The sequence below is a fragment of the Schistocerca nitens genome, chromosome 3 (genome assembly GCF_023898315.1).
Source record: "Schistocerca nitens isolate TAMUIC-IGC-003100 chromosome 3, iqSchNite1.1, whole genome shotgun sequence".
Taxonomy (NCBI): domain Eukaryota; kingdom Metazoa; phylum Arthropoda; class Insecta; order Orthoptera; family Acrididae; genus Schistocerca; species Schistocerca nitens.
Genome location: NC_064616.1, coordinates 285,029,468 through 285,049,242, shown reverse-complemented (window position 1 = coordinate 285,049,242; position 19,775 = coordinate 285,029,468). Strand labels below are relative to the sequence as shown.

The 19,775-nt window shown below is 41.5% G+C and overlaps 1 protein-coding gene across 1 annotated transcript in view; it reads right to left on the bottom strand.

Moving 5' to 3' along the window:
* Window positions 1–19,775, bottom strand: part of LOC126249181 (uncharacterized) — a 511,658-nt gene that overhangs the window by 117,971 nt on the left and 373,912 nt on the right. Inside the window, exons 13-14 of the mRNA XM_049950836.1 lie at window positions 9,430–9,595; window positions 6,871–7,107 (exon numbers count right to left, since the gene is read on the bottom strand). Of these exons, the coding sequence (XP_049806793.1) occupies window positions 6,871–7,107; window positions 9,430–9,595 (403 nt within the window). The remainder of the gene's footprint in view (window positions 1–6,870; window positions 7,108–9,429; window positions 9,596–19,775) is intronic.

The following is a 19,775-nucleotide window of genomic DNA, read 5'->3' as shown; positions in this document are numbered from 1 at the left end:
ACAGTGTAGTGGGTGGTGCTGGGATCACTCATGGAAAAATTCCCGTAGTAGTTGGTGTTAGAGCTGCACCTTTTTTGGATTGAAATCAGCTGATAGGTATGCCTGCTTAAAGCAAGTCCCTCTAACTAAGGGATCACCTTTAGAGGACACCATGTTTCAAAGTAGAGAACGGGGTGGGGGGTTGTCATACCTCCTTATAATACACTATTTATAATACAATGTTACATCACATACAGTCTTTGCTGTCAGGCTCACTATTAATGTACCCTGTCTACTCCTTTGCTGTTCTCGTAATGACATAAATACAACACCTCGCCTTCCCCCTTGTAGTTTATTACATACAATTGTATATGTGTACCTCATTAATATTATTACAACACTATGTGATTAAAAGTATCCGGACACCCCCAAAAACGTACATTTTTGATATCACGTGCATTTTGCTGCCACCTACTCCCAGGTACTCCATATCAGTGACCTCAGTAGTCATTAGACATTGTGAGAGAGCAGAATGGGGTGCTCCGCAGAACTCATGGAGTTCAAATGTGGTCAGGTGATTGGACGTCACTTGTGTCATACGTCTGTACGCGAGATTTCCACACTCCTAAACATCTCTAGGTCCACTGTTTCTGATGTGATAGTCAAGTGGAAACATGAAGGGACACATACAGCACAAAATTGTAAGGGCCGAACTCGTCTGTTGACTGACAGAGACTGCCGACAGTTGAAGAGGGTCATAATGTGTAATAGGCAGACGTATCCAGACCATCACACAGGAATTCCAAACTGCATCAGGATCCACTGAAAGTACTATGACAGTTAGGCAAGAGGTGAGAAAACTTGAATTTCATGGTCGAGCGGCTGCTCATAAGCCACACATCACGCCGTTAAATGCCAAACAATGCCTTGCTTGGTGTAAGGAGCGTAAACATTGGGCGACTGAACAGTGGAAAAACGTTGTGTAGAGTGACAAATCACGGTACACTATGTGGCGATAGGGACCGATGACCGTCACAGTCTAGTCCCTTTAATCCCCCAAACCAACCAACTATGTGGCGATCCAGTGGCAGGGTGTGGGTATGGCGAATGCCCGGTGAACGTCCTCTGCCAGTGTGTGCTGTGCCAACAGTAATATAGGGGGCAGTGGTGTTACAGTGTGGTCGTGTTTTTCATGGAGGGGGCTTGCACCCCTTGTTTTGTGTGGCACTATCACAGCACAGGCCAACATTGATGTTTTAAACACCTCCTTGCTTCCCAATGTTGAACAGCAATTTGGGGATGGTGACTGCATCTTTCAATATGATCGAGCACCTGTTCAGAATGCACGGCCTGTGGCAGAGTGGTTACACGACAGTAACGTCCCTGTAATGGACGGGCCTGCACAGAGTCCTGACCTCAATCCTACAGAACACCTTTGAGATGTTTTGGAATGCCGACTTCGTGCCAGGCCTCACCAACCGACATCGATACCTCTCCTCAGTGCAGCACTCTAAGAAAAATGGGCTGCCATTCCCCACGAAACCTTCCAGCACCTGATTGAATCTATGCCTGCAAGAGTGGAAGCTGCCATCAAGGCAAAGGGTGGGCCACCAGCATATTGAATTCGATCATTACCGATGGATGGGACCACAATCTTGTAAGTTATTTTCAGCCAGGTGTCCAGATACTTTTGATCACATAGTGTAGGTCTTCAGTGTTAAAAAGTAGTATAGAATTAATTTCTTGCTTTCACTGTAACATTTTCCAGAAGAAGTTAGATTTCACTGCGAATCCATTGAATAGCATTCAGCTATTCCAGGAGTTATAACGTAACTCATGGTCCTATGAGCCAATGTTCCATTGAAGGTACAAATTTACAGTAGCTTCTATTTGATTAGATCATATTTTATAAAATGGTTATAATTTCTCCCCTGTTGCTTTACATTTAGTATGTTAAACATCCAACGATTCTATTTTTAACTTTTATTATATTTGACATGGACTTCTACTCTGAGATGTTGTTCTCATTTAAATGAGCAGTGGGTCATATGTTTCCTTCTTAATTAAAACTGTTATTGTCAAATGCTATTATATGCGTAACTTTCATGAAATGATGTATTAGATAAGTCATCTGTAGCCTGAGGTCTACATTCTGCTTAATGTTTTTTATGTCTCTAGACATGCAAGTACATATTTAGTTTAGTAATCACTTTCCTGGATTAGGTGAAAAGTTTTTTTCTATTTACCTCTCAAAATACACCCTTAGTGGCTGAGCCTATAATGCTTTTTAACTAAAGTTTTACTTTGGCAAAGAAAGTTACTCATCACTACCACTATTTTGTGGTTATGGATACGATTGGTTATGCTGTGGTTATTTACCCTCCTCCCCTTCTTTATGGTATTAGTATTACTGATATACTGGGCTTCTAATTAAGCATGTTAACTAACCTTTACTTACATACGACATTTTCCTCTAAATGTAGTCAATATTTTACCTTAATGGTTCACTACTGTAGCTCAGATGTATATGAATGTGGGGTAAATATTTCAAGCTATTTCTTAACACTCTATTTTGGCTTTTTTATGTTATGGATATTATTTTCAGTATGTTTATGATAAAATTGACATTTGATTATCTACATTTCATCGAGTATATGCAATGATTATGCTACTGTTTAACATTAGGGTTTTATAATGATTTCTACCCTATATTGAAAGAGTGATGTTATTCTACATTTTGGGGATAGCAGCTTCTTTTCTCTTTTTACGTGTGAAGCTATACCAAAGATGTTCACCAAAGATACTCCAGTCCCCTTTATTTAACATGAAACTTATCAAGATTTTTTGTACCATATGACGAAAATACTTTCTAAAGATCTTTGACCAACTCCTCAATATTTTGCACAGTTGTAAGACTTATCCCTCTGATGATCTCTTCAGTGCTGCTCTGTTTGCACACATTAGTGGTATGTTTGCCTTTAAAAGTCGTGTGTGGTATACTGTGACGTGACCATTATTTAAGTAATAACAGATGTGATGTTTTGGCTTTAACTGTTTCAACCCTGTAAGTACCGAGGTATATTTTACACTTCCTTGGAAAAAAATTTGTAAAATTTCCTGTATACTACATGTATTTTTTTGTATCTTTGAATAGAATCTGTGAAGATGGTCTGTGACTGAAAAAAAAAAAAGAGCAGCTGATGGTCAAACATACATTTTATACATTACTTGACGACTGTTAATGGTCACCTTCCAAAAACGTTTAAAGTAATTTCCCATCCTCCACCAAAAATTGACATTTTTGGAATCTATCGAAGCCAAGTTGCTAAAGTCAAGTGTTTATAGGATTTCATGTGAGTGCAGCAAATCTTATGCAGGAAAAATGATGTCTCAGTCCCTTATCAACTGAGATGGAGGCTTCCAGTTTCATTCCTCACTGCAATTTTATGCAGTGAAGATGATTAATCTGATATTGATTAAGTGAGCTTTCACCACAGATGTTACACAATGCAACACACTGATACGCAGCAAAAGTGCATGTGTTCAAGCAGCACATGCACAGAGACAACTGGGTACAAATGCAAATGCCAACAGGGTCTTATAAAGGCAAGTTCAGTGTATTTTTGCCAGTATTCACCAGAAATTAGGCAGAATATTCTGCACTGAAACATCGGGAAGCATTTTAAATACATTCGGCAGTTCATCCAAAATTTAACAGAGTAATCTATACACCCAGACAGTTTTACGTTTCACATTCCAGTGCTGCTTAACATACATACATTACTAACAGTTTTAAAATACATTATTAATAATGCATAATACTTTTCTCATGAATAATATGCACAGAAGTCATATCAACAAACCTGTGCAATGAAAATAAAAACTTCATTAACATAACAAGAAATGCTTTCCCACAACTTTTATAACTTTTTTCACAATAATATTTACTAGTTGCATAGGATTTACGACCTATTACAGCCACAATTCATGTAAGTACAATTTCTTATTAAGTAAAATATCATGAAAATAGTAACAACTGAATATAAATGGAGAAGTAAAGCTTATAGCTCATTACATAAAAAACTATGGATCAAAAAATGTGGAAAAATGACGAATACAGATCAAACAGTTCTTTTTTTAACACTGCCAGCTGCAGATTGTCAATATAAAATTGAAGTGCAGGTCAACACACATTAATAACAGGATATCAGTATAACACGTAGTACTCCAATTCTGCAGCACAGGTTTCACTACTGAACACATGATAAATGTCAGTGAAGGTTTCCTTCAGTTGTTGGTACACAAGAGTCAGTTCTTTCAGTTCCATCAAAGAAACAGTCTACAATACATTAATGACAGACTTCTACCAGGGTAAGAACACACAGTTTAAAAGTCCCATCACCAAGAGACTAAGCACGAACTCAGACTGGCCAATGATGGAGAATAAAATGGGATATGTCCTCTTTTGACAGGAACCAATCCATAAATTCACCAATCCGATTTAGGAAGATCATGGAAAATGTCAGTCCACCTCCGTAGCTGAGTGGTCAGCGAGGCTGACTGATATACAGGGAACACCTGTTCAATTCCCGGTACCACCAGGAATTTTTCCTCAGTGGGAGGACTGGTATTGGGTGCACTCAGCCTTATGAGGTTAGCTGAGGAGCTACTGGACCGATTAGTTGTGGTTCCGAGGTCAAGAAATCCGATGACAACTGGGAGAACAGTGTGCTGCACCATGTGCCTCCATACCACATCCAATGATGCCACCGGCAGAGGATGAGCCCAACTGGCCTGACAGGGCCAGAGCTCAGAACTGCATTTATTTTTTATGGAAAATGTCAACTGTGACAACTTGGTAGCAATTTGAAAACTGATCAGCACAAAAAAGAACTCTACATTTTAGCCACAGTGGTGACAGGTGAAGTATAAGGGACAGTCAAATGAAAACATGATGGACAATATAACGAGCACAGTGCTTTCGTTGGTAGTGCAGGCAGGTGTGTGTATAGGAGTGCCCTCTGTTGGGAATTAGGAAGGAACAGCACGAACATTCACTGCTGTGCCATTTGTCTGTTAGATAACGTGAGGTCAGCATCTGACTTCACTGTGGAGGCCAGAAAAGAGAAACAGTGAGATGTAGTGTGGTTTTTGACTATGAAAGGTCACTCAGGAAGTGAAATTCATGCCCAAGTTTGTGCTATGTATGGAGAACACAGTATGTCACATGCACACATATTTGCACAGAACAAACAACAGCTGGCACCAGTAGTACCATGACTGATGCCCAACATGAGCTGAATTACTTCCACCATCTGCTGTCAGTCATTTATGATGGCAGCATCCACTGTAGCAATGACAGAAGGGGTAATGAAATGAGTATATCCCGCTTGGCTGCTATCTTTCAGTGACATCTGACCACCTCAACATTGTTTTGTTCTGTGAGGGAGTGCTGTTCACTGATTTCCAGGAGCACGGTGCCACAATTAATGCACAGCAGGATGTGGAACTGCGAAACATTGAAGTGTATCATTGAGTCCAATGGCCAAGGGATGTTCACAGAGAGCAACTTTCTGCTGCAAGGTAATGCTACCCGCAAGTTGCCAAGGCTGTTTCATCTAAGCTGTAGAAGTTTCACTGGGAAGCACTTCCACATCCTCCATGCAATCCCAATCTCTCCCCATGTGATTTCCATAATTTTTGAGCCCTGAAGAAAGACATTAGGCAAGCGCAAACATTTTTCCATGAAAAGACTGACTGTCTTGTCTCAAAGTGGGATAAGTGTATTAACAGTTTTGGCAATTACTTTTGAAACCATAAACAGTTTACTTGATTTTTTCCATCTGTCTCATTTTCATTTGACTGCCCTTACACTAATTCGTAATTCCAAAGTGACACATTTACCTCCCTTTGATGACTAAAAAATATGACTGAAAGCAACCAAATTACAATTTCATTTGTCCAAAAACCAACAAATTAGCTGCTCACCCCGCCCTTTTTTTTTTTAAAAAAAAGTTATTGCATGAGATAGGAAATCATATACTATATGATACTTGAGTTGAAATTTACCCAAACTAAGTTAAAAACAGCAACAACAGTAATACATGCACATTAAAATCTAAAGCAGGCATAAATAGTCACCTTCTGCTAGCAAATAGTAGAACAGGGCACTATGCACAAACCCATATGCGGTAACTGATTGCAACTCCAGCTACAGAGTAAATAAATCATTAAAACTATAAATTAATGGTAACTCTCATTTAATGTCAGCACAAATTATGGAAACTGATACACCTCCTTCCTGCCAGATTATTACAGTTAACACATATTCAAACAACTTAAAAGATTTTCTAAACACATGAGCAAAAAAACTTTGGTTCAATAACAGTGACTGTTCTTTAAAAACATGAATCACAGTATTTCCTTGAATCCAATCAAAATTCACTCCAGCTGACATATTCGTCCCTTGAGAATCAGCAACTGCATTGGTATTTAAAATAATTCTCATTTACTGTTCAGTCTCAGTTGCACACTTTTAATTAGATTACATGTGCTGGTTGCTCAGGATCATCTACAGGTCTAAATAGCCGTGTCAGCACTGTCTTCTCTATTCAGAACCACATGTTGGAGTAATCTGATATGTGGTTCTGAACAGACAAGACAGGTTGCTAAGCATCTACTTAGATCTGAAGATGATCCTGAGCAACTTAAACTTATAATCTAATTAAAATTGTGCAACAAACACTCTGTAATAAATGAGAATTATCTCCAATCAGAATTATTCGACTACAAACACACACTATGAACTACATTATTTTAGTGATACACAGTTTTCTGTAACTTTTACAGATTCCGTCAACCTAAAATTATCAGGTAAAGGAAAAAACTTACCTTCTTATCACGTTTATTTGCACGGCTGTTAGGATTGGCATTTCCACGTACTCGTCCCCTCTTTGCTGGTGGTCCTCGTGGAGAACTCGGCTGTGTTGCAGTTCCAGAGTTGCTACTGGGAGTTCCAGGTGCTACATTAGCTGCTGCAGCAGTTGCTTCATCTAAGTCTAAATCCACATCTTCACCACCAGCACGTTTTTTCAGAAAATAGTACAAAACATCTGGATGGTTCCATATCTGGAAACAAGAAAATTCTTTTCAAGAACATTCAACACATGTCGAGAAAACTCGAGGAACAGAGTAGTTCAACCAACAGTCAGACATAACAGTACTGAGCTTTCTGTTGTTTGTCAGACTGTAAGAAGAATTCTAACAATGTATTTGCGGTGTTGAGCACTGTAATGAACACCACTGCAGATGGAGAGTATGTTATAAGTAACCACACATGTGTATACCATCACCTGTTCAGTTCCGTTCCTAGCACTTTCATTCTTGTGATAATATAATATACTTTCCCATCAGCATACCATTATTTATTTTAAGATGGAAAGGACAAGTGTAAAATATTTGCTTGAATTGTGTAAACTTACGGTGTTTTTGTGTTTCAACTGTTTGTGTTGTTTCTCTGAGGTGGAGGCTGACTGTTTATTACTTGTTTAGTAGTGTACTGTATTTACCCAATTTGAAGTCTAGGATTTTTTCAAAACTTGTCATTCAACAAAGACTTTAACTAAACTACTGCTGCTGAGATCAATGGTTGTATGTTGTGTAATAGATTAATATAGGAGTCGTCTTACATTTACAGCTGAAGCTTTGGCAATAATGGTCACATGCAGATTCTCTTAGTGGCGCGTTTCATCACAGGGTTATTTGGTAAGCGTGATAGTGTTACAGAGATGTTTAGCAAGGTTTGAAGAGGGTGCGTTTCTGGATGAGGTATCGAATATATTGCTTCCCCCTACTTATACCTCCCGAGGAGATCACGAATGTAAAATTAGAGAGATTCGAGTGCACACAGAGGCTTTCTGGTAGTCGTTCTTCCCGCAAACCATACGTGACTGGAACAGGAAAGGGAGGTAATGACAGTGGCATGTAAAGTGCCCTCCGCCAACATTGTTGGGTGGCTTGCGGAGTATAAATGTAGATGTAGATTCATTGTCAAGAATTCAGAAAAGTTGGATGGGAAGCCGTGATGCCAGCTTGGCTGGGGACTAGGATGAATGAGCAACTAAAATGAGTATGGTAGAGCTGGGATTCAGCTGAATTTGGCAATGTTTCATTATGCTGCCAACTATACTGTGTATCTTGGCTTTTTATGAACATCTACCACATTTAATACACAATCTGCCTGAATCCATTTGTAGGTGCAATTGAAATAACTTTTAAATTGGACAAATGTTCAAGGATAGTATGTATTTTTGCAGGATATGTTAAACATCTAGATACATTCCACTAGAATACTTACATGATCATGCAGCTATGATGTCGACATTCGCTGCAAGGTATGACTAGAACGAAAAGGATCTGTCAGCTGTTGGTTCTATGCAGCCAGTGAAAGAGTAGAGGGCAGACAACAAGTTTGGAAGTGAGAAAAGAAGGAATACTGTCACATTCTCACATCAATGTAGGTGCAAAATCTGATATGTATTTGGGGTGGGGTGGAAGGGTGGGGTGTACTGTGTCCTCAGTTCCCACAGTAACCACATCGGAAATTGCAAACGTATTTGGAAGAAACAGCCAAATATTTGTGACAGCCAAGATTATAAATTTTACTGATGCTTCTGTATAGAAATAGATTGCCCTTTGCTCACCTTTAATTTTTTAGGTGAAACTATCATGGTAATGATGATAAGGATGATTAAAAATAGTGATACCACAAATAGGCAAAAGAAGGGAGTGAAGATAAAAATTAATGTAACTTCTTTATTTTCATTGCTGTTTAATTTTCTCCTTGTATAATCAAAATGTAATGACACATGCTACTTTGTATCAATAAAACAGTTTGTCATTTTTATTGGCCAGAATACCTGTGAAACAAAACTTTCCCATGGGACCCCTTCAATAAAAGGGACTGCCTTACTATCGGTTAAATAGGCATATGTCTGCATTGTGTGTGTGTGTGGGGGGGGGGGGGGGGGGTCCTTATGTGTGGGGGTGCGCGTGCGTGCATGTAGATGAGCACACGCACGTGTGTGGAAGGGTGACTGCATAAATTCATTATGTATAGTTTGAAGGTACCCTTGGGTCTTCAATGATTCTCATGGGGGCAGTGGTCTAGGTTTCATAGTGTTCATTTCTGTCCCTTGGAAGTTTTCCTTCACAATAGGCTCTGCAGGGAATGAATAAATCAAGTCATATTTTACCTCACTGAAATACTAATTCTCAGAAATACTTTGCGAATGTATGTTGAGTTTGAGGGATTCTAAAGTTTATAATAACTAAACATACAGTTGAAATTTGTGTATCAATTTTTTACCAAACGTATCAGTTAAGTACAGATATACTACACTGCATCACATTAAGAATTCCTTTTTATTGCAATAATGGCAGATAACCCACCTTACAACACACAGCAAAAGCCTTCAATGGGTTAGGTACAGCTTTCTTTCTCACAACTTCATTCATAAACGTGTCATACAGCTTACGCTGAAATGGAGTCATTCTGAGAAGCAGTACATACTCTTCTTTTTGCGGCAGAGACACTTGTAATACAGAATGACTGCGCCTAGAATGAACCATACATATTATATTCTCATCAATTATTCATACAAAAGACAACATTAAAATCTAACCTCTACACTTCAAATTTTTCTTCTGCAAGCAATAAGTATAGAGCAAGAAGCTAGCCTGTGGTTTGAATTCCATGTGAAGTTGGCAGAAAAAGCTACTTTTTTTCAGATCTTTAGCTTCAATAAGCTAATGAAAGATTACATTCATTTTTGTCTCTAGAACAGTAATTTCCTGAGATAATTTCTTTACTCATGAACAGCTATACATCAGTATCCCTTTATGGTCTGTAACAACAATCTTGAATGTCACATCATATTACTTATAGGTTTACAATTATTCCACCTAGCAACTGTTTCACTGCACTATAGTGTAAGGAATTGAGATTAAACACACCCTTTCACCCCAGCACCCTACTGGGCTCTATCTACACTAGCCTTAATCTCTCCCCTGCCCCATCACCCTCCATGGTTCTGAGCAAACTGCGAGACATGGTTGGCATTGTGCCCAAATTTAAAACACTTTCTAACTGAAGGAACCCACTATTCTCTTTAATATAACTTTGTTTTCCTGCAACCACACTGTTATTCTGAGAAATACATATCTCCTTTTATCTTTCAGCTCACAAACGGAGGTAATATGCAAGATATTAATAAATTGAAGGCCAAGTCACAAGCCTCCCTCAAAATGAAATGTCTACCCCTGCTTATAATGTTTTCCGACAACATCATTATTTCAGCAGTCTGCTTAGTTATGCCATCATGGCAACAAAGAGGCTGCTTTGGATGTATCTCACTTCAGGATCGTACTCCTGGCACTGTTTGGCAACAACAGTTAACCATTTTATTCAACTGTTTTAATATTTCTTGCACTTCTCCTCTACTGTTTTGGACATCTGTTACATATACGACATAATACATTGATCTGGAATGTGTCACAAAGCAGACCTTTTATCTTTGTTAGCAGGAGTACCATGCATCAGATAGTGACTGGGCCAGAACAGAGCAGATGAAATGCACACTAGGTCATAATATTAATGAGGACCACAAAAATTAAAACTGTCATTGCATGGCGAGAGATACTATCAAAAGCCATCAAACATTTTCAATGGCTTGCAAAGTCATCAGATTTGAAACTGGGGTAAAGCTGAATCAGTTGATACTGATCCAGCATGTCAGGGAGACTATGCAGCCAACATGGTCACCCTGCATAAGTTGTCAAGGAGGGAATTATTGGACTCTGACGTCACCAACAACCATAGTTTGTCCAGTCAATGTCACAGAAAATGACAGTAAATCATAGTATTCAAATAAGCTTATCATTGTTTCTTCACAAAACAAAACAAAATATAGTATCCTATAACTAGAGTATCAATGGACCACAATTAGAATCAGTCAACTCGAATACATAGATGCAACAATATGTAGGGATATGAGGCTTCAGCATAGATAAGCCAGACTTCAGTTCATTGACAGGATACTAGGAAAACGCAGCTTGTCTACAAAGGAGACTACTTACAAACCACTTGTGTGTCCTATCTTAGAATATTGCCCAAGTGTGTGTGACCCATGCTGTATAAGGTCAGTATTAAGTGAAGAACCTAGAGATATTCTTTAGACTCTTTTAGGAACCATGACTACAAAATAAGACTGTCTGCAGGATGCACAGAGGTATTTAACCATAAACTCTTCCCACAATCCATATGTGATTTGAAGGGTAAGAAACTCTAACACGTGGTTCCGTGCTAAGTACTAGAGCAGGGCAACAGCGTGCCCAATCCATATTGCGTGCACACAGCTACAGAGAGAGAGAGAGAGAGAGAGAGAGAGAGAGAGAGAGAGAGAGAGTGCAAGTACACTTCAGATACTTTGGCAGAAGTTGCCAAAGATTACTGACATTGCTTTGCCTAATGGCAGTTGAGTGAGCACTTGTATATGGCCACGTGAATGGCACATCTGAGTGTGCGGATGTCACGCATTTGCGTTCACATGCACATAGGCATCGAATCTGCAGTGTGCACGTGTGCAATGCAGTTAGCGTACCACCAGAATTGGACAAAATTTATTTGAATGCAAATAACGAATACAGATAAAAATTGTTATCCATGCATAACATGTTATTCAAAATATTGTTCACTTATTTGAACAAAAACATCTATTCATCATATGTGAATAAAACGTGTTATGAATACTAGAGTAATTGGAAATTCAGTGACATTTATTACTCTAATTCTTTCTCATTTATTAACTAAAAATACTTTTTGTTGCTTTTAAATTAGTTTTCAGAACAACTATTTTTGTCAAAAACCTCATTAAAAACTGTAATTGATTTTCGAAGATTTGTCATTGTGACACAACAGAAAATACATTCACACAAGCAAAGAGGATATTGGTGCATTATATTCTCTGACTTCATCTTCATTTCATGACATCATCATATGACTTTCAACTAACAATCTTCTAAAAACACAAACAGGAATCATCAGTTCCATTGTACTTTTTGGCAAATAATTTGTTGCAATTCCATGTTAGCTTCACTTCACAAATTACATTAAAAACAAAATTTTCTTTTTATGTCATAACATCATTCAAAATTCGTGATCCAATGTCTTTGAAATTTCTTTGGCTGTTATGTGCCTGTAGCTCGTTGTAAGTCTCTCTCGGTCATGGACAACAATACAAGTGAGCTATCTGTGTTTAAATCATGGGTAAGACATCACTGCAGTAATCACATTTGGTGTAGAAAGACAAGGAAGGCTTTCCAATCATCTCTTGACACTTTCTCGATAAAAAAGTTGCCAGTGTCCTGCGACATTATGAACTCTTTTATGGACTCAAACCCAGTGTCTCGTCCAATATTTTTGAATCCTAAAGTTCAATGTAACTGCATAGAAGCATGGAAGATAAAAAAAACTATTCCATATTCTAATGGAAAGCTTACTAAGGGTTAATCCAAAAACACTTTCGGATGGATTTGGACATCCAGGAGGTTTTTAGATTTAAAGTCTGTTGACATTAGCCATCATCAACTGGGTTCTAACTTGTTCAAAGAGATTTTGGGGTTGCAGCCGATCATCGTAAACTTCACTCCACGATAGTCCAACTGGACACTTGCCAGTCATCTTCAGGTGAGCCACCAAAGACGGACGAAGATGTTCTACGCTCCGCCTTATACAGTGCACTGATAATATTGCCACGCACGCATAACAATCATACTGACAAAAGGACCATACCACCCAGTGGCTCCATCTTCACTGTTGGAACTGCGAAGATCAGCTGTTTGAGCAAATCCCAGAGATGATGGGATTCCACACATTATCCAGCTGATAGCTGCTGTCACGGTTCGTCAGATTTTCTGCAATGCATATTTCAACAGATTCTTTTATAATGGAGTCCCAAAAAGATATTACTGTGGCCAAAATTAAAGTGGGGAGTTTTTTTTTCCTCCTCCCCCCCCCCCCCCAGGCTTGTGGGGTTGCAGAAGGCAAGTACAACATTTACATTTTGTGCAAAGTTCTTCGACTGCGCGTGTTATTTGTCCTATACGGGCCATACAACACTGGAAAGGTATTTTGTAGGTTCCCACCTTCCGCAATAAGAAGTCATCCTTTACTGATCCCAGCAGGTCTGAAATCTTAGAACGACACCAGAACAGTCCAATGACAGTGGCGAGTGGCAATGTCGATGACAGCTGATCTTTGCAGTTCCACCAGTGAGGGCACTGTCACCGGGTGGTGTGGTCCTCCTACCGCTGTGGCTCTGACGCATGCTTGGCAATACTATCAGCGTGCTATATAAGGCAGAGCAGAAAACACTGATAGCTCACCTGAAGATGACCGGCAGGTGTCCAGTTTGAAATATCGTGGAGTGAAGTTTACGACGACCAGCTTGAATACCGAAATCTCTTCAAACATTTAATTTGCCAGTAAAATTTTAAGTTTCACATCAAATGCCTTTAAGGAGAGGAGATGCCCTCACATTGAAGAAGTTTTGACAAGCTACGTGGTAAGAGAGCAAAACTTTCAAGTTCTTTAAGGTTTTTAATGAGCTGTCGGGACCATGGCATAAATACCAAAATATGCCAGAGTTGCACACTGTATTAAGACTGCCACTACATGGAAGATAACAGAGAAGGCCAGTCATGCTACTGTTGAGGAGAGAATCCGTTACACGAGACAAAAGGTGGGATTCCATTTCAAAAGAACTGTTCCACCTACATCTGAAAATTGCAACTCTTGTCTCTCCTGTATCATGAGATTGAGCTGATGTGGTGCCTTCAGGTGAGCTTGACTGGATATATAAGAATGCAAATTTGATCGTTTGGCACCACAACAACCATCGCCAAAGGGAATAACTGCACAACGATCCATTGTTAACTTCACGAAGAGGAATTTGGACAATATGACACGGTCTGTTTTGCTTAAAGGACTCAATTTTGCACCTACACCAAGTGTACTACCTCTGATAAGTTTTGTGAGTGGTTGTGAAGAAGCCGCACGACACCTTCCTATGGATGCTGCCAAAGAAATAAGAAGGGAAACCTGTAATGCTCTTTTGATAGCTGCTCCTCAACTCAGTAATATAACAGAAATATAACCTCTGAAAAAAAAGGCTGCATGACAAAATCTTCAAGAGGATCCGGACATGGTGGTGCCGAAGGCTGATAAAGTTAACTAAACTGTTTTGTTACCTCATAGTTTGTATTTGGAGAAAATGCACAGCCTACTCAATGATATTATATACAGGATTAATGATCATGACCCTACAGCACGTGTGCAATGGAAGACATGTACACTCCTGAACTCTTCCTTGTTACCTCCAGGGACCATCAAGTTATTGAAGACCACATGACAGCATGCCACTCTATGATCTTCCTAAAGTGCAGAAAGATGGTCTTCCCTTACAGCCTATAGTTAGTAATGTTGACACACCACATATGATTTAGCCAAACAGCTTGCTTCCTTGCTCAGACAATTGGTTTGCAAATGTTTGCATCATATATGGAATTCAGCAGATTTTATAAACAGATTGATAGGTTGGTTGGTTTAAAACGGGAGAGGGGGGAGGGGGGGGGGGTGCGTGGACCAAACCAAGAGGTCATTGGTCCCTTGTTCCCAGTAGAACAATTACCCAAGGGAAAGAAGAAAACAAAGAAGATGTACAGCACAATAACAGGAGAAAGTGAGAACCAGAAGAATGAAAGAAGGATTAACAAACACTACAATGGACAAAACAGGACAAGAAAACCACAGAGAGATGCAATAAACATGGGAGAGAGATTAAAAACAAGAAAGCAAATTACCGTGACTGGCTGACCCTGAGAATTTATTCATTTTTATTTATTTATTTATTTATTGTTCCATGGGACCACATTAAGGAGAAGTCTCCATGGTCATGGAACGAGTCAATACATGAAATTATAACACGATTGTAGAAACAGATAAAATGAAATATAAGAAACATATTCAGGCGACACGTCGTTAGTTTAAATAAAGAAAATCAAGAATGTAACACTGGAATTTGCTTAATTTTTTAGCTCTTCCAGGAGCTCCTCGACAGAATAGAAGGAGTGAGCCATGAAGAAACTCTTCAGTTTGGACTTAAAAGTGTTTGGGCTACTGCTAAGATTTTTGAGTTCTTGTGGTAGCTTATTGAAAATGGGATGCAGCAGAATACTGCACTCCTTTCTGCACAAGAGTCAAGGAAGTGCTTTCCACATGCAGATTTGATTTCTGCCTAGTATTAACTGAGTGAAAGCTGCTAACTCTTGGGAATAACCTAATATTGCTAACAACAAACGACATTAAAGAAAATATATACTGTGAGGGCAATGTCAAAATTCCCAGACTATTGAATAGGGGTCGACAAGAGGTTTTCGAACTTACACCACACATAGCTCGAACAGCCCGTTTTTGAGCCAAAAATACCCTTTTTGAATCAGAAGAATTACCCCAAAAAATAATACCATATGACATAAGCATATGAAAATATGCGAAGTAGACTACTTTTCGTGTTGAAATGTCACTTATTTCAGACACTGTTCTAATGGTAAATAAAGCGGCATTTAGTTTCTGAACAAGATCCTGAACATGGGCTTTCCACAAAGAATAAAAAGAAGGAGAAGCCAGCCGCTCTGCAACACATTAAAACCTCTACCCTAAATGTCCTAGGGTGGAGGAGACAGAGGGACAAGAACATGCGCTAAAACTCAGATCAAATGATAAAACCCATCCTCATGAATCAAACGTAAAACTAAAGCTGCTGTTGAGGCATTGTCGCCCAACACCGAATGTAGGGTGCTAGGAAATTTAGAAGTGGGCAGTCCAGCAAGAGGTGGACGACTGTCATTTGGGAGCCACAGCAACACTGAGGTGGGTCCTCGCGATGGAGGAGGTAACCATGTGAGAGCCACATATGGCCAATTCAGAGACGACAAACAACAATTGATTCCCTGCAATAAACCCGCAGGGAAGACTTTCACACATTCACAGTCTCATTATTGACAAGCAGTTTGTTGTGCATACTGTTATGCCAGCCACCTCCCAAAGCCAAAAAAACTTGCGGTGTAAGACAGAACGCAGGTCAGTTTCAGAGATGCCCATCTCCAGGAGCAGTTTCTGCGTAGCCTGTTTGGCCAGCCTGTCAGCAAATTCGTTGCCTGGGATTCCGACGTGTCCTGGGGCCCACACTAAACACCACTGAGCGACTGGACCGTTCCAGGGCAGAGGGGGACTCCAGGATGTTGGATACCAAAGGATGGCAATGGTAGCACTGGTCGATAGTTTGTAAGCTGCTCAGGGAGTCAGAACAGAGAAGGAACGACTCACCAGAACAGGAAAGGATGTACTGAAGAGCACAAGATACGGCCACAAGCTCTGCAGTGAATACACTGCAGCCAGCAGGCAAGAAATTCTGTTCAATATGGTCTCTGTGGACATATGCGAAGCCAACATTACCATCAGCCATTGAGCTGTCGGTGTAAACAACTTCAGAGCCACGGAACACATCAAGAATCGAGAGGAAGTGACAGCGGAGAGCGATGGGGTTAACGGAGTCCTTAGGGCATGCAAAAGATCCACACGAAGCTTCGGCCGAGGTGTACACCAGGGAGGTGTATGTGAATGGACCTCAAGTAGAGGTGGTAAAGGGAAGGACTCCAGTTTGGAGAGAAGGGATCGCACACGAACCGCAATAGTGAGCCCTCACCTGGGCCGCTGGTGCAGGAGATGAACTGCCGCAGGTGGGGGAAAAGGAGACTGTAATTTGGATGCTCAGGAGGACTACAAATGTGTGCAACATAACTGGCGAGCAGTTGCGCATGTCAGATCCGCAATGGATGGACTCTGGCCTCCACCAGGACACTGGTCACCGGACTCATTCTAAACCTGCCACTAAGCAAAAGCCACAGTGGTGCACTGGATCGAGTAAACTCAACGCTGAGGGTGCTGCTGAACCATAAACCGGACTCCCATAGTCAAGGCGGGATTGGACAAGGGCTTTGTAGAGCTGCAGCACCGTAGAGCAATCTGCACCCCAGTTGGTGTTGCTCAGGCAATGGAGGGCATTGAGGTGCTGCCAGCACTTCCATTTAAGCTGACAAAAGTGAGGTAGCCAAGCCAATTGGGCATCGAAAATCAGTCCTAAGAATCAATATGTCTCCACTACAGTGAGAGGATCGTCATTAAGATAAAATTCTGGTTCCGGATGAGTGGTACGATGCCGACAGAAGTGATTGACACATGACTTCGCGGCTGAAAACTCGAAGCCGTGGGCTAGAGCCCATGACTGCGCCTTATGACTGGCTCCCTGTAGGTGCCGCTCAGCAACACCAGTACTGGAGGAGCAATACATAATGCAGAAGTCATCCGCATACAGAGATGGGGAGACCGACGGCCCTACAGCTGCTGCTAGGCCCTTAATGGCCACTAAAAGTAGAGATACACTCCATACAGAGCCCTGCACAACGCCATTCTCGTGAATACACCGGGAACTATGGAAGGCACCAACTTGGACACAGAAAGTACGGAGCGACAGGAAGTTTTGGATAAAAATCGGGAGGGGGCCCCAGAAAGCCCACTCATACAATGTGGCACGGATATGAAGGTCATGTCGTATGCTTTACGTAAGTCAAAAAAGACAGCAACTAGGTTTTTGCATCTGCAAAAGGCTGTTCGGATGGCAGTCTCAAGGAACACAAGATTATCAGTGGTAGAGCGACCCCGGCTGAAGCCACCCTGACAGGGAGCCAGTAAGCTACATGACACCAGGACCCAACCCAACTGCCGACACACCATATGTTCCAGCAGCTTACAGAGAACACTGGCGAGACTGATGGGCCGGTAGCTATCCACAACAAGCGGATTTTTACCAGGCCTTAGCATCGGAATGATGGTGCTCTCCTGCCACTGTGATGGATAGATGACATCGCACCAGATCCGGTTGAAGATGACGAGGAGATGTCACTTGTAGTCAGATGAGAGATGTTTAATCATCTGACTGAAGATCCGATCTGGCCCAGGAGCTGTGTCGGGGCAATATGCCAGGGCACTGAGGAGCTCCCACTCTTTAAAGGGGGAGTTATAGGGTTGAATGTGGTGTGTAGTGAACGAGAGGACTTTCCTTTCCATCCGCCATTTGAGGGTGCAAAAGGCTGGGGGGTAGTTCCCTGATGCAGAGGCTCGAGCATGGTGCTCAGCAAAGTGCTCGGCAATCGCGTCTGCGTCGGTAGAAAGCACGCCATTGATGTTAAAGCCGGGGACACCTGGTGGGGTCTGGTACCCAAAAAGATGTCTGATCTTCGTCCAGACTTGGGAAGGTGATGTATGGCACCCAATGGTCGACACATACCTCTCCCAATACTCCTGTTTCCGTCGTTTTATAAGCAGGCAAACACAGGCACAGACCTGCTTTTAAAGGATATCAGGTGCTCTAGGGAAGGGTGGTGCTTATGTCACTGTAGAGCTCACCGACTCATGGAACTGATGGGGTTACAACTGTTCTCGTAGCGACGGCATAAGAGGAGGTCACAGCCACATGATGTCGTCACTCAAATTTCCTATTATCCCCAGTGTAGGTCACTCGGTCCAGGGTCTTGTATTCCACGATTTTCCTTTCTCGCTATAAAATCCTGCAGTCTGGTGAGTGAGGGGAATTATGCGCTCCACAGTTGACACAGATTGGAGGTGGGGCACATGGCATACCGGGATGGGATGGGATGGGATGGGATGGGATGGGATGGGATGGGATGGGATGGAATGGGATGTTGGAAGTACAGCGGAAAGACACATGGTCGAGCTTCCAGCACTTAAAGCACCACATGGGGAAAAGATGTATGGCTTGGCATCACAGCAGTAGACAATCACCTTGAACTTCTTGGGTAATGTGTCACCCTCGAAGGCCAAGATGAAGGCACCGGTGGTAACCTAATTTTCCCTCGGACCCCAATGGATGCACCATAAGAAATGAACTCCTTGTCATTCTAAGTTGATATGGAGCTCATCATCTGACTGCAAGAGAAGGTCCCTGTGGAATATAATACCCTGGACCATATTTAAGCTCTCTTGAGGTGTGATGGTAACAGAAACATCCCCCAACTTGTCACAAGCAAGTAATGCCTGTGATGTGGAGAGGATGACATTTTTATAGGCTGCGTCAAGACAAAAGAGTCCCTTATCAGCTCTCGTACATACAAGGTATCGGGGCAAATAATTTTCATTGCCATCCTTAGCCTGGCATTCCTCCCATGGTGTGGCCAGGAAGGGGAACGACATAGGATCATACTTCCTTGCATTTTACTGAGACTTGGAACGCTTAGAGACTGTTGGCGTTTGATCACCAGCAAGCGGTGACGTGGTATGCTTCATCGTGCATCATCTGCCCTGATGCCACCCACTACGAACAGGGGCCCTCCCCACAGGCGCCACCCAGCCGCGGTAAAGGCCACCTGGCAGGACGGCCATTGCTGGGAGTCCCGATGCCCTAGGGTGATGGGCATGTACGTCTTGACATACATGGGGGTTAACGGTGCAGGCATCAGCAGAGCAATCCCTGTGTAGTCAGGGGGCTACAACCAACAGGGTACATGGTGGCCCCATCACAACGGACTGGCTACTGTGCTCGATATTAAAGAATTCTGTGTTCATTATCGGCACAGAAAATGACACTGCACAGTGGGTGGAG